Source organism: Diabrotica virgifera, chromosome 4 (assembly GCF_917563875.1).
Source record: "Diabrotica virgifera virgifera chromosome 4, PGI_DIABVI_V3a".
In the NCBI taxonomy this organism is placed as follows: domain Eukaryota; kingdom Metazoa; phylum Arthropoda; class Insecta; order Coleoptera; family Chrysomelidae; genus Diabrotica; species Diabrotica virgifera.
The window spans coordinates 2,862,530-2,879,371 of NC_065446.1; the positions used below are offsets into that span (position 1 = coordinate 2,862,530).

A 16,842-nucleotide genomic window follows, 5' to 3' on the forward strand; every position below is an offset into this window, starting at 1 on the left:
CATAACATTAAATTTAGAGCAATTTCTGGAGAAGCTGCAAATGTTAACCTTGACGAAGTTTAACAAAACTGCCAAATTTAGTAATTGGCTATTTACCTGTTATCATGTACCATATTTATATCGCTGACGACACGGCTTTTACATTTCGTAATGAAAAGTCCACTGGGGGTAAATCTGCTAAAGAAAGGCTGACCGTATTATTGTGTGCAAATTTAAATGGGAAAAAATAAAAACCGTTGGTGATCGGTAAAAGTAAAAATCCTCGATGTTTTAAAAAATTCATGTTGATAAACTCCAAGTCGACTGGTACTACAACAAGAAGGCCAGGATGGCCAGAGATACCATGACAGATTGGCTGCACAAATTGGACAGGAAAATGCAACGTCAAAAAAGAAAAATTTTTCTTATTCCTAGACAACACAACATCCCATCTGGATATTCAGTTATCTAACATATCGATAATAATTTTGCCATCTAATACTACAGCACATTGTCAACCGTTAGACCAAAGAATAATTAAAAACTTTAAATCGCTGTATAGAAAGTTTTTGATGAGAATAATGTTATCATCTATAGAATGTTCTTTATCAACGGCTGAACTGGAGAAGTCCATAACGATTGCTGACGCCTTAATTTGGATTGTGGCAGCATGGAGAGACGTTTCAACCAAAACAATTGAAAAGTGTTTCATTAGGTGCGGTTTTTTGAAAAACGACATTAATGGAGAGGAAATTGTGGAAAATCTGGAACTAAAAGACCTGGAAGATGATTTGCCATTGTCAACCTTTTGCGAAAGTCGTGGAGTTGAAATATTTTTTAAATTCCTAGAGATTGATGCAGCCCTATTGACAAAAAATGCTGAAGTAAATTTGGTTAGTTGTGTTAGTGAGTTTAAACGTTGTTTAAAGAAAACAAACAGGTGTCCAATGTTTCCGACAATGGGAGTGACGATGAACTAGAACTTGCTACAACTGTTTAATTTAAATGATGCTTACCTAAAATTAAGCGAATTATTTTTTATATACAGTGAGCACGTAAAGGTTGGAATAAATTCATTTTCTCGAGAATGGACGATTTTGGAAAAAAATCCCAAAACCGGTTAATTTTTATTTTTAAATTACGACTTTTTGATATATACATCATACTAGTGACGTCACCCATCTGCGCGTGATGACGTCATCAATGATTTTTTTAAATGAGAATAGGGGTCGTGTGATAGCTCATTTGAAAGGTAAGTCAATTCTCTATTCAGTAATATAAACATTAACATAATTATTTATACAGGGTGTCCTTTTTTTGGATTAAATTTATTGACATAAAAAGAAAAATGTATGTATTTATTTAATTCAAAATACATTTTGCTGCTCTGCAGAGAATGCAGAGAACAGAAAAAAATGTTTATTTGAAAAATGTTTCGCTTTTAGCTTAAATTAAATGTTTAAATTGTCGCGAGGCTGGTGGGTGGCTGCTTTAATATTGAATTTAAGCAAAAAAACAATATTTATCTGCCAAATAAACATTTTTCCTATTTTCTGATAGCAGTAAAATGAATTTTGAATTAAATAAATTACACACATTCTTCTTTTTATTTTAATAAATTTAATTAAGAAAAATTTTTTTGGACGCCCTGTATAAATAATTATGTTAATGTTTATATTGCTAAATAGAAAATTGAATTACATTTCGAATGAGCTATCACACGATCCCTATTTTCATTTAAAAAAATCATCGATGACGTCATCACGCCCAGATGGATGACGTCACTAGCATAATATATATGCCAAAAAGTCGTAATTTAAAAATAAAAATTGACCTGTTTCAGGATTTTTTCCAAAATCGTCCGTTCTCGAGAAAATTAATTTATTCCAACCTTTACGTGCTCGCTGTATAATGGTGATGCAAGGGTAAGTAAAAAAATATGTGATTCAAAACAAAAAGCAAACCAAAATTAATAATTTTTTTAAGAAGTGATACCTACCTTTTTTTTATTAGTATTTTATTTGTTTTATTTGTGTATATGCTTATGCAAATACGAGAATGTATAATTAAAGATCAACCAAATCGAGACCTCTTTCTATTTCAATTGATTAAGCGATAACTCTACACAACGGACAACTCTACACAACGGCCAATTATTTTCCCCGTTGGTGTCCGTTATGGAGAAATTTCACTGTATCAAAATTTTACATCTGATTCCGATATCCCTGAGGATATGTCAATAAATTAAATTATGCAGAGGCGATCAACTGACAAATTACCCCGAAAATCAATACCGACAGGAAGTGTGTCGTGAGTAGATATAAAATCAATTGACTAAAACAAGACTATCATTTTTCAATAAAAACTACTTGTTAATTACATCCTTATATTTCTATACTAATAGCATAATAAAAGGACAAAATAATAAAGTCTAAAACAAATAGTTTGCAGACCAACAAAAAATTCCCAGTTTTAAGCAAGCTATATTTTACAAAATTTCAAAATTTTGTTTTTTAACATTTTCAGTTAATAAAATATAAACTAAACATTGTTTGTCGTATATTTTTATTAAACTTTCGTACAATTTTCACAGTAGAAAGCCATTTTACCTTACAATAAGTGTGTGTTCAAAACAAAGATTGGTTTCAGGAATCTTTTTTATTAGAAAATGTTTCAATATATTATTCTTTTAAAACTTGCAACAGAATTGTTTTTAGTCTTTGGGTCTTAGTAATAAAGTTTATTAGGTCTTTTTCGTCTTATTACTCTATATAAACAATTTTGCGAAGGGCTCGTAGTCATACAACTCCAAAGAAAAAAAAAAAGTCATACGGTTTAAAACTTAAAATTCACTCATCCCAGATACCTACGACAATATCAGATAATAATATACGAATAGGAACATTCTGGTTATGTCTAGCAATAAGGCATTATTTAGCCCTATTAGCCCTAGCTATTGAACACCACTGACTCAGCTTTTAGCATTAAAAATAGTAATACTGTAGTGGTGAAAATTAACCATCTATTGCATTTTTTTATGTTTAAAATATGAATGAAAAATCAATAACATACCTCAAATAAATGTTTATATTTACCCTTTATAAAGAACATAAACAGTAAAACTACAAAGGGCATTCTGAAAAATATAAAATGCTTAGTAAATTGCGTGTACAATAACCACCTCTTTCATGCCATATAATTTTCTCAGTATAACCGTTACTTGTTTGCTAAATAATTTATGAATGTGTTACAAACGTCCCACAAATCAGAGATGATCAATACATTTTTACTTTTTATTTGAAGTCCTCTGTTCTTACTTGATCCATGTGTTTTCAAATAAGAGGAGTTACAATCATACATTGTATTTATGTATACATACATTTGATATGACCTTATAAAAAATATTTAAAAAACACACATCACCTTTCTTCCACTGCCTTTTAACTGACCACCAGATCCAGGCATTTTTTTCTGATTTTCAAAACAATACTTTTCGGGGGTAATTATACAAGTGCGTCAAAATTATCGATAATTTTGCTTGAAAGCGTATTGCCTAAGAGCTACTATAGTCCAGGAACCAAAGCTTTTCAGCTCGCAATTTTTACAGAATGGATCGATTTGCTTGAAAATAGTAGTGAGAATAAGTAGTGGATAGTCCAAGGATCAAAATCTATATGATGTCGAAAGGCGCTTTTACCATGGGGGTTGTTGCCACCCCACCTTGGGGGTCGAAATTTCTTATTATATTTTGACCGCAAAAGTTGATAAAAACTTTCATTTTAAGCAAAAAATGTTCCATACATTTTTTTGATCAAATTAATATTTTTCGATTTATTCGCTATCGAAAGTGTTAGTTTTATAGAATAGAATAGAATAGAAATATGCTTTATTGTCATGAAAAATTTAACAATTTTATAGACAAAGCTTACAAGAATCATAAATAAAAACAATAACAAATACAATTTACTAAAATTATACAAATCGTCAATATAAATAAAACATAATAAAGTCAAATAAAAATCAGTAACAATCTATTGCAAAATTAAAAAAAAATTGCAAATTGCGTAATCTACCTTAAGAAATTTAATAAGAAATTTAATAAGTTATGCTGCTGCATATGACACTCATACATAGATTAAGATTCTACTTATACATAACAATACTGTAATTTCTTAGTTATTGGTTAAGAAACTCTGCTATTGAATAATATGGTTTTTCAGATAAATAGGCTTTAGTCATTTTACGGAACTTGGGGAAAGATGTTGCAGATTTAAGTTGTAGAGGGAGATGGTTGTATAGTTTTTTTGCAGAATATAATATAGATTTCTTTATTAACTCACTGGACGGGATCGGTAAATAGATGTCAAAAGTAGAATTTCTGGTGGAATAGTCATGTCTAGGTCTTTCTGGAAAAACATGTAGATGTTTACGAATTAAGCAAACAGTTTCTAAAATATATAAAGAAGGTAATGTTAGAATTCTGTGATCTTTGAAGTAGCTTCTGCAATGTGTTGTTCTTCTGAGACCAAACAGATATCTGATTGCTCTTTTTTGCAATTTAAAAATAACATCGGATTGGGCAGCTGTACCAAAACCCCAAAAAGGCAGACCATATCGAAGATGGGACTCGAACAATGAAAAGTATGTTATTTTGGAAGAGGCTAAATCCATTTCCTTAGAGACAGATCTTATTGCAAAGCAAGCTGAGGATAGTTTCTTGCTTAACACATCGATATGATTGCTATCTAAAAAAATACCAAGAATCTTTACAGAATCAACGATACTGATCTGGCTGTTATGAAGAGGTAAGGGTTGAAGAGTTCCTTTATAGGGTAATGCTACTGTTTTATCTACGTTAAAAGAGAGTAAATTAGAATCTGACCAGGATTTTATTGTGAGTAGATCAGAAGTTATAGTAGCATGAAGAGTTGCGATGTTTGAGTTGCTCCAAGTGATACTGGTATCGTCAGCAAAAAGAAAAACTTTTCCATCGATTTTTAAACTAGTGATGTCATTAATAAAGATAAGGAAAAGTAGAGGACCCAATACTGAACCTTGCGGTACCCCACATACAACATTTTTGAGACTAGAGTCTGTATCATTTGCTCTAACCAGTTGTTTCCTATTTTCCAAGTAAGATTGAAACCAGTTCAAAGAAATACCTCGAATTCCATAGAAATCTAGTTTTTTTATCAAAATGTCGAAATGTTTTATATCGAAAAAATCAATGTTTTTCGATAGTTTGCGCATTTACGATTTACTCAATTTTTGCCGTAGAAAAATTTTTTGCAAACCAAGCTTTTGGGATTTAAATAATCTACAATTTCATATTTAAACATTTTTTCGTATCTCTGATGCTAATCTTTCTATTCTGAAGAAAATGGCATTTTTTACCAAACTACAAAAATTCGTTATTCGCTTTTATCTCCAGTTTTTTTAAAACTAATCATTCTAAGCCAGTCAAGCTTCTGGAATCTATTACTGATACATAAATAAAGAAGTATGAATAAGACCAATGATCAAAAGTACCGCTAACTTATTAAGCTTCCAATTTAATTTTTCCTTTTTTTTTTAAATATATTGATTTTTTAACCGTCACTTTTTTATTTTTCATCCTAGAAAGTTTGTTAAAAAGGAATTTTGTAGGTCTCTATAAGATCTATAAGGCTATTAATATTAAATCCTTTTAAAATCCTAAGTCGCAAAAAGAGGTGACTGTAAAAGGGTTGGTAAAGGTGGTTTTTGCATGTTATTGCAAGATTTAATTGTCAATAGCTCACTCAGTTTTTGCCATAGAAAAAATTTTTGCTAACCATGTCCTTGGGAATTAAATAAGCTACAATTTTCTATTTACATATTTTTTGGTATCTCTGATGCTAATCTTTATATTTTGAAGAAAAAAGCATTTTTTACCAAACTACAAAAATTCGTTATTCGCTTTTATCTCCATTTTTAAACCAATTATTCTAAGTCGCTCAAACCTCTAGAACCTATTAACAATACATAAATATAGAAGACTAAATAAGGTCAATGACTAATTTTAATTAGAGTGGTAAGTAGGGGGAAGTTTCCGATCACTTTTTCGCTGAAAAAATAGGGACTGACATTCTTTTCATAATAAGTCACTTAATTTTTGAGCTAGAGACTTTTTTTACTTCTGTAGATATATATTTTATATACTTTAAATTAGTTTGAACAAGTTATCCTCGAAAAATGCACAGTTTTCCCGTCTTTTGAGTTTGAAAGTACAATATTTAGCATTTGACGAAGAAGAGCTAACATATAATAAAGTATAGCTCGATTACTATTGGTCTTAAAGAAAAGAAAATAAACCATTTTGTTTATTTTTTCAAAAGGTACATTTTTGTTAAGCAAATTTGTTTTGAGAAAACGAAAACTTTTTGAGTTATTAGCAGAAAACTGATTAAAAACATTGATTTTTTCGATATAAAACTAACACTTTCGATAGCGAATAAATCGAAAACTATTAATTTGATCAAAAAAATGTATAGAGCGTTTTTTGCTTAGAATGAATGTTTTTACCAACTTTTGCGGTCGAAATAAAATAAAAAATTTCCACCCCCGAGATGAAGTGGCAACCACCCCCATGGTAAAAGCGCCTTTCGGCGTCATATAGATTTTGATCCTTGGACTATCTACTACTTATTCTCAAATTTTCAAGCAAATCGATCTATTCTGTAAAAATTGCGAGGTTTTGACCTACTTTAAGCTTTATTACTTGGACTACTAGAGTTTATTTCCATATTTTGGCGAAAGAGCCCTCCTTCTTCGGAGTCGGGCTCTTTCGCCAAAATGTGAAAATGAACGAGAGTAGTTTTTAAAAGGCAATACACTTAAAAGCTAATTCATCTGATTATTTTAATGCACGAGTGTAATTTAGGGAGAAAATTACTCGAAGAAAGTGAAACTGTCAAAAGAAGTAATAATTTTCTAAACAATTTATTTAACAATAGAACAAAACCCAATCTTAAAAAAAACTAATAATTATTAAAGACAGAGTTATAATAATTGTTTACATTATTACCCGATTCCTTTGGATGTGGATTTAAATTTTTGGTACAACTAGGTTGGGGCTACGTTGTATTGGTTCGCATTTGTTGAATGATCATCTCATAGTGTTCCTGGTCCATCTGCAGGTAGGAAGATATAGATTTTGTGTTGGAATGGCCAGTTATTTTTATTAGTTATATATTTTATACGCATTTTTATGCCACTGTTTTGTTATTGATTGTATTTTTGGCTCAGTTTTATTAATAGTTTCTGTAATTGACTCTATAGATTCAGTGTCAAAACAAGACATTTTTATAGAATAATGTTTGCAAATATATGCAATGTCAAACTAACATATTAAATAAACAAACCTGTTGTTAGTATGTGGTTGTAAAATTCAACAATTAAAAACATGACATTGTAATTTTCGATTTCTACTATGCAATTATCAGTAGTAATTGCACAAGAGCTTCAAAATTATGTATTAATTTTAGAGATCGAGTGCAATTTGTTGCAATTATTTCATGAATAAAACTGTTCAACACCAAAATTTTATTGTAATTTATATATGTAAGTACAAACTAGTACAATTAAACACACAGTTGTTATAAATATTAATTTGACGGTTGAAAGTCATCACTCATAATTTTTAAAACATTAATTGTGATTAATGTCACTGAATGTATTTTTTCGTAGCAACGAAGGGCATCTGACGTAATATACTTGACGACGGGAAATTATCAAAAATTTTCGATTTAATTTAGATTTATGTAGCTTTCTATTGGTCAGAATCTCCTCTGAATGAAATAATCAGTAGTAATTGCACAAGAGCTCTAAAATTATTGAATTTTTCCCGAGTGACACTTTGACAGTTTTATGAAATTATGTCTAAAGTGTCACGAGGGCAAAAATTCTATATTAATTTTAGAGATGGAGTGCAATTTGTTGCGATTATTTCATGAATAAAACTGTTCAAAACCAAAATTTTATTGTAATTTATTTATGTAAGTACAAATTAGTACAATTAAACACACAGTTGTTATAAATTTTTGACGGTTGAAAGTCATCACCTTTATAATTTTTAAAACATTTATTGTCATTAATGTCACTGAATGTATTTTTTCATAGCAACGAAGGGCATCTGACGTAATATACTTGACGACGGGAAATTATCAAAAATTATCGATTTAATTTAGATTTCTGTAGCTTTCTATTGGTCAGAATCTCCTATGAATGAAATAATCGATAAAATTTAATAATATATAACAAGTGCTCGCTTGATAAGTTTTTGAACATAATTGTTGAATTGCAGATGTGCAGGTCAGGCGTCGCGAGCATTCTTGTAGGCCAATAACGTTTAGCTCAGGTAGGTACCGTTATAAATATCGCTATATCTTAAAATACAATTTTATGATAATATCTCTTTGATACCATGCAATGATTTTACATAAAAAAAATCAATTTTTTAAAAATGTATAGACTAAAAGTCCCCGTATATATTTACATATGGTGCTGTAAAGTTAACCAAATAAAGAGGAAATCTCAGAAGAATAAACTAAACATATCACAATAACCCAGCCAAAAAAGGAAATAATATATTTTTTTAATATTGAATTTAAGGCTTACCTGTTCTTTATCTTCTTGAGTTTTAGGATGAAGCGTCACAGCCAAAATAATTTCTCCCAACGAAGCGTCCGGTCTTGATGGATCCTGCAAAGTTAGGGATAACTCAGCTGTTTTCGCCAATTCCAATGTGGTGAGATCCAAAGTAGCTGATCCCATAAAATCGTCCTTAAGGCAAAAAGGTATATTAATTATTAACAAAGTCTCTTTCCATTTAATTCACAATTGTTTATAAATACCAGCGAGCATCAAAACATTATAGTATAGTTTTTACTTAGGGAAATGATCAAACAAGATAGAACTTCATTAAGAAAGGTATAATAAACAACTTAAATCAAAAAGTTGTACTCCAAACTTGGGTGCTTAATTTTATATTAAACAAATGAACTGGAAATTCATGAAATGTATCATAACTATTCGGAATTTAAATACGGCTGCTTTAAAAAGTTTATTTTTGATGTATATCCAGGGCCTATTTTACCACTAGGCCCGTGAGGCACTTGCCTTGGGCCCGTATTTTAATGGGGCCCGGAAAGACCACCAACAAAAAAAAATGTATTACAATAACAAAATAAATTTTCAAAATTCTTTTCATTTTATAAGCAGGAAATGATAAATGACAACAATAAGAGTTATAATTAAACAATGTTTAATTGTTTAAAGATACATTTTATTTATTGTTACATAATTAATACATTTAAAAAAAGTTATTATTAATATTAAATAATTTCATCATCATCATGCAACCTCTTCTGTCCATTGCTGGATATAGGTCTCTCCCATTCTTCGCCACTCTTCACGGTTCTGTGCTTCTTGTTGCCATTTCTTGGATATTCGGTTAATGTCGTCCATCCAGCGTGTTAGTGGTCGTCCTCTGCTGCGTTTATCTTCTCTTGGGCGCCAGTCAATTAGTTTTCTGGTCCATCTTGAGTATTTCAGTCGCGCTATGTAACCTGCCTAATTCCATTTCAGCTTGGCTATACGTTCAACGACATCAGTGATACCTGTTCTTTTCCTTGTCTTGGTTCCTTATTTTATCTTTTTTGTCACGCCTAGAATCGATCTATACATGCGCCTTTGTGCCACTCGCATTTTTAGTGCTGTCGTTTTTGTGAGAGTGAGAGTTTCTGCTCCTTATGTCATAATAGGAAGAACGCATTGGTAAAATGTCTTCCGCTTCATAGCTGTCGGGATGTTGCTCTTAAATATGTCTCTTAGTGAACCATACGCCGCCCAAGCAAGTGTTATTCGTCGTTGAAATTCGCAAGTCTGATTGTCCTTGAATATTCTGATTTCATGCCGAGATATATGTACTTTTCTGTCGATTCTACCACTTGATTTTGGATGGGTAGGTGTTCGCTGGGAACTAAATTTGTCATAAATTTGGTCTTACTGATGTTCATCTTTAGACCTATTGTTGAAGATACGTTTTCTAATTCTAGTAGCATTTGTTGTGCTTCACCCATATCTTAGGTAATAAGTACTATATCGTCGGCAAAACGCAGATGATTGAACATTTCTCCATCTATTTTTATTCGTCTATTTTCCCACTTTAGCATTTTAAAGGCGTATTCGAGGACCGCTATAAATAATTTAGGTGAGAGAGTATCGCCCTGTCTCACACCTCGCTTGATATGAATTTCTCTGGTTAAATTTCTCTGAATTAAATTATTTAGGGGCCCATTGAATGTACACAATATTTTTTTTTCTATTCGAAATAGATTAAAAAAAATATTGGGATGGCCGGTAAATGAACTCGGATTGCCCGTTGCCAGGTCAAATTTAGCGTCGTAACCACTTCAACTACATAAACCATTTCGGGAATAATCGTTAATTGGATTATACTTTTGTAGCTTAATAACTTCTAAACGGCTTAACCGATTTTAATCACTAAACATTAATTTGAAACGTATTGACAAGTAGTATCTGATGCATCTAAGCACAAGTATGGTAACTGAAGCTATTACAAGAATTATTGAGCTTGAAAAACCGTTTTTCCCATAGGAAATAGATTTGATCATACTTATGAAGCCTATAACTTAAAAATTCGAATTTTCCTGGATATGAGGTATACACCGTTAGATTCGTCTAGAGTCCTTCTACAAACGCTCAGTTATTGGCGCAATTCGTAGGTTGAAATTTTGAGTAATTGTCGAAAAACCAAAATTTTCAAAGTTTAGTTTTTCAGTTTTTCGGCTATACTGAGCCGTGTGTATTTCTGAGCTTGATCTTTTAGGCACCATTTGAAAGCTTAACTCAACCCTATTTATTTGGTGTATTTGAACCTAAGAACCTCTCCTTGAACCTAAGATGTATACGCCCAAAAATGATGCCATTTTGTATCTACCTAGCCCTATAGCTGGCTTACGGGTAGCCAGAAGTCAAAAATTACACCGGTTCTGAATCGGCCCTCACACCCTCCTGAACCACAGAAAAAAAATTCAGATCGGTGTAACTTTTCCACACACATACATACATACATACATATCCACAAACGTTTTACAATTTTTAAATAAAAATTGAGTCATATTTATGAGCTCGGTAACTTTTGAATGGTATAACCGATTTTCACAATTAAACATGTGTTGGAAAGGTAATGATCTGTACTATCAGAAGCCGCAAAGATCGGACTTATGTTTTTGAAATTTTTGGGAGTTTTGAGGACGAGAACGAAAACTTATCCTAAATGGGGCCGGCCGTAAAATCCACACGCTTGGACTAAAATGGAGAAGTAACATATGGATGGACGAGTCTTTTACTAAACTTGAAGATGGGATTTGGCCCAATTTTCAATTCAGTCAGGTTTAGAAAATCGAAAATTTCGTGTATACAGGGTGTCTGCGTAACTTGGAACCATATGGGAAACTTTTTTAATATCAATTTTACGAAAAAAAAGTAATTCTTTATAAAGTGCTCTTCATAGTCTAAAACCTAAGATGCAATCATCAGGTATCAAATTTTGTCAACAGTATACGAGGTATGTCAAAAAATATGAATTTCGCTCAAGAGCAAACTACCTTTATATTTCAAAATATCAAAAAATTTTATTATAGAAAAGTTATTTGTAATTAAAAGCCATATTCAAATATGCAATAACAGCCTTCTAATTAAAAAAAAAAACTTTCTGAAATTTTCCCAAGTTACCGATTCCGAATATCATTCTTATGTAATAACAGACATGTAATAACTCTTTTATTAAAAATTAAAAAAAAAAAGTTATTCTTCATAAAAATCTGTGCATGGTCTAAACCTCAAGATGCAACCATCAGTTATCCAAGTTTATTAATTTTATACGAGGTGTGTCAAATAATATGAATTCAGAAAGAATTTTTAAATTTTTTCTAAATTCATATTATTTGACAAACCTGGTATAAACTTAACAAACTTGGATAACTGATAGTTGTATCTTGAGGTTTAGACCATGCACAGATTTTTATGAGGAATAAGTTTTTTTCCTAAAATTATTAATAAAAGGGTTATTACATGTCTAATAAATAAAAATGATGTTCGGAATCGGTAACTTAAGAAAATTTCAGAAATTTTTTTTTTAGTAGAAGGCTGTTATTGCATATTTGAATGTGGTTTTTAATTACAAATAACTTTTCATAATAAAAATTTTTGATATGTTGAAATATAAAGGTAGTTTGCTCCTGAGCGAAATTCATATTTTTTGATATACCTCGTATACTGTTGACAACAGATGATATCTGATGGTTGCATCTTAGGTTTTAGACTATGCAGAGAACTTTATAAAGAATGACTTTTTTTCGTAAAATTGATATTAAAAAAGTTTCCCATATGGTTCCAAGTTACGCAGACACCCTGTATATAGTGTCGCATGTAGGGGTGTTGTGCGCCACTGGCGAGAACTGTCGTTCTCTGGTAATATCGTCGATTAGAATATTATAATCCTAAAAAAAATGAATGGTATTAGTTCCATTAGACTTATCAATTAATCAGTGTGTTAACATTAACATTATATCCTGGAGGAATATTTTAAATATTTTAATGTGAATTGGTGATTACTTATTACTTATAATATGTAATGAAATAATAGACGCATTTTAAAATTCATAGCATATTTTATAATTTAGGAATTCGTAGAATTCGTAGCATTTTGATTCTGCGGAAACCCAAAGCAAATTATATACCGAAGGATTTAATCTGTAACCCGAGACGTCCTTTCACGACGCTGCAGTATTTTTGCCTTTCAAGAAAATTTTCGTATTAACTATTAAGGCTCAGAAAATCCCGTTACCTGAACCACGATCGATTTCATTTTAAAAAACGTTGAAAGCGAATATGATGACATAAATTCTTCACAGGAAAAGTAACTTAGTGGCCAACGAATATTAGTAAAATTTCTCAAGAAATTAATTAAGGAAATAAATTGAATGACTGTTCCGAAAATATATACTTGAGATTTTTTAATACCTTCCATATTAGTACTTGAGATGAAAAGACTCCTCAATGGTTCTTGGAATAAGCGATGGGCAATATATCGAATTTATACATAAGTCACAAGCAAAGAGTACGTGTCGCGCATTTTCTGTCGCAAAGTATCAATGAAAAACATATTTTAATAGAAGGAACTCAAAGATGTCATTATATGGCATTATAACAAGTTATTTTGATACAAAACAAGGTTTTTATCAAATTTTATGGTATAGAAAACGTTAAAATACCGTTTTTTTTTACATTTTTCTCCATTCTCAAAATACATCATCATCAATTTGGCTGAAAATTTGCCCACAGATAGCCAAAACATAGGACTTTAAGTGGTTAGAAGGATTTGCATTATATTTCAATACCAAAAAAGTTACATGCAGTAATATCAGACTCAAAATATTAGACCAGTAGGAATAGCATTTGACCTTGCATGTCGAGCTGCCTAAAATTTTATTTTTATAATCTTTAGGGGGTCAATAGTAGCCTAAATTTAAAATCACGAATGAATTCCTCCGTTACGTTAGCCGCCATCTTGATTCTAAAAGAGAACCTGTTTTGCTCAATATCTCCGCCATTTTGAACTTCTCGACAAAAATGGTAGAAACTGAAATTGTTCCAAATAAATCGTATTTACAATTATTACAATTTCTCTTTAACAATTTTTGTCGTGAGGTCGATATTTTCAGTAGTAATTGCATAAGAGCTCTAAAATTCTATATTAATTTTAGAGATCGAGTGCAATTTGTTGCGATTATTTCATGAATAAAACTGTTCAAAACCAAAATATTATTGTAATTTAATTATGTAAGTACAATTAAACACACAGTTGTTATAAATATTTTACGGTTAAAGTCATCACTTTTATAATTTTTAAAACATTAATTGTCATTAATGTCACTGAATGTATTTTTTCACAGCAACGAAGGGCATCTGACGTAATATACTTGACGACGGGAAATTATCAAAAATTATCGATTTAATTTAGATTTATGTAGCTTTCTATTGGTCAGAATCTGCTATGAATGAAATAATCGTGTTACTTTTACTTACAGTAGACGCCTATATTTTTGACTATGATATTGCATGTAACTTTTTTGGTATTGTTATATAATTCAAATCCTTCTCACCACTTAAAATCCTATATTTTGGCTATCTGTGGGCAAATTTTTAGCCAAATCGATTATGATGTTTTTTGTGAATGGAGAAAAATGTAAAAAACGGTATTTTAACGTTTTCAACACTATAAAATTTGGTCAAAAACTTGTTTTGAATCAAAGTAACTTGTTATAATGCCATATAATGACATTTTTGAGTCCGTTCTATTAAAATATTATGTTTTCCATTGATACTTTACGATAGAAAATGCATATTTGTTTAAATAAACACCAAATCACTGTAAAATCGCATAAAATAACATTTTGAGAAAAAAAGAAGGAGAAGATTTTTTGACCTTAAATATCTTATTTTACGTCCCGCAGATAATATACTAATTTTCAGACAAATCGGAGATCCAAAATTTTTTTTGATCCAAAATTGAGTGATTTGAAATGGAATCACCCGTCTAACAATGAACGTCAAGAAGAAAAAGTTTATGAGATTATCGAAAACTCAAAGAAATAACGAGATCTCTTTATAAAAGGATCCAATGTCGAACGAGTCGACCAATATGCATATTTTGGGACAATGATCAACTCTATCGGTGATTACTTCCAGGAAATCAAAATTAGAATAGAAAAGGCTAGAGCAAATTTTAACAAAATAAGAAAAGTGCTCTGCACAAGAGATTTGAAGTTGGAGCCTAAGAGTTAGGTTGGCTAGGTGCTACGTTTTCTCGACTTTGTTTTATGGAATGATAGAATCATTCGAGCTGTGGGTGTACAGAAGAATTCTGAAAATATCGTGGACAGAACTCGTCACAAACAAAGAGGTTCTGAGAAAGATGAATAAAGGAATGGAAATCTTCAATACCATCAAAACAAATTTAGGATAAGTTGGACATATTACACGTAAAGGGAGATACAACTTGCTCCGATTGATTATGCAGGGAAAGATGCAAGGAAAAAGAAGCATGAGGAAACGCAGAATACCGTGGCTGGGCAACCTGAGGGAATGGTACAGACGTACATCAAATGACATTTTCAGAGCAGCCGTCTCTAAAGTCCGAATAGCTATGATGATTGCCGACCTCCGTAGCGGAGATGAAACTTAAAGAAGAAGTTTGCCGGGGGCTGGTAAATGTAACATTGACCGCCACAACGTATTATATTCCACAGAAGATGACAGAAGGCAATAACCAGCGGAATGGCGTGTCTATGGTTGTATTAAATCTTTAAGTCGTTTATCATCTTCTTCTTTCACTACCCTGTCCGATTATCGAACGTTGGCGACCATATTGGCAATAATAACTTTGTTTACGGCAGCTCTAAACAGATTAGCCGTGGTCTCTTGATACCACTCCAGAAGATTTCGGAGACAGGATGTTATTCTTCGGCCTGGGCCCCTTCTTCACGTAATCGTTCCTGTATTATGAGGTGTAGAAGGTTATACTTCTCTGGATGTCTTATTACATAGCTGAAATATTCTAACTTTCGAATTTTTATTGTTTTTATTATTTCTATGCTCTTATTCATTCGATGAAAACTATTTCATTTCTTATTAGATCAACACAACTGATTCACATCTCAGAGGCCTCCAATTTTTTTATTAGTGTTTCTGTATGGGTCCAACTCTCCATGCCATACAATTTGACAAAATCAAAAGAAATCAAAAGTAATATCCTGCGTGCAAAAAAATTGTGCAGCAATTGGTAAATGTCTTGAAGTAATCTATGAATAATGGAATGCCGGTATGTTATATAAAATAACTTTCTTTAGTAGGTATTTCCTTACATTAAAGACTATTAGACTATATTAAAAACAATTTGAAAACGGTAGTACTAGTGGTACACTAAAAACGTATTAAACTTATTAAAAAATTAGCTCTAAAATTATTCAAACTGCCGAAAACAATACAATCATTAAAAAAGATGTAATTGGATAATGGCCATTAGCCTTATCAGCCAATCATTATTAAGCATTGCCTTGAACGAAATGTAATTTGTTGAAATATAATGTGTATTATAATATTCAATTATTATAAGTATTCAAATAATATTCTATTAGATGTTAAAATGGTAGTTTACCGAAGTGTAATCTATAATACATTACTTCTTTGGGTAGAAGCTTAATGTCTTGAAAATGAACAACTTGAATTAACTTAATTAACAAATGTGTTTTTCACGTTGTTATTGAAAATTAACCGTACAGCTACAAAAGAGGGTATATGAATATTACGTGATCAATTTCATTTTGATGGAAAATAAAATTCTAGTTTTATTTTGAAAGATTTTTCCATAATATGTATTTGCTAAACTTGAAGTAAAACGCGCCACAAAGGAGTAACTTTGTTACATTTTGCATTTTGAAGCTCTTTTATGGCGCGTTTTGCTTCAAATTTAACAAATATTGTAGAACAATCTTTTAAAATAAAACAAGAATTTTATTTTCTATCAAGATGAAAATACATTTATCTACTCTATGTCATATTATGTATAAGTTTTTACTTTGTGAAAACTGTAATTATAGATAGCAATGCGTGGGGTTTAAAGTGTGCGTGAAGTAACAATGTATTTTAAATGGGATTTACTTTTTCGCACACTTTCAATGGGTTTTTTGGCACACTTTCATATAATCAAATATTCTTAACTTTCGCGTTGTCATGGTGATGACAATATATGAGCAA

At 31.1% G+C, this 16,842-nt stretch overlaps 1 protein-coding gene across 8 annotated transcripts in view; it reads right to left on the minus strand.

The window, feature by feature from the left end:
* Window positions 1-16,842, minus strand: part of LOC114332991 (multiple C2 and transmembrane domain-containing protein) — a 309,140-nt gene that overhangs the window by 41,917 nt on the left and 250,381 nt on the right. For all 8 annotated transcript variants that reach the window (XM_050647930.1, XM_050647932.1, XM_050647933.1 and 5 more), the window contains one exon: window positions 8,617-8,781. In XM_050647930.1, the coding sequence (XP_050503887.1) occupies window positions 8,617-8,781 (165 nt within the window). The remainder of the gene's footprint in view (window positions 1-8,616; window positions 8,782-16,842) is intronic.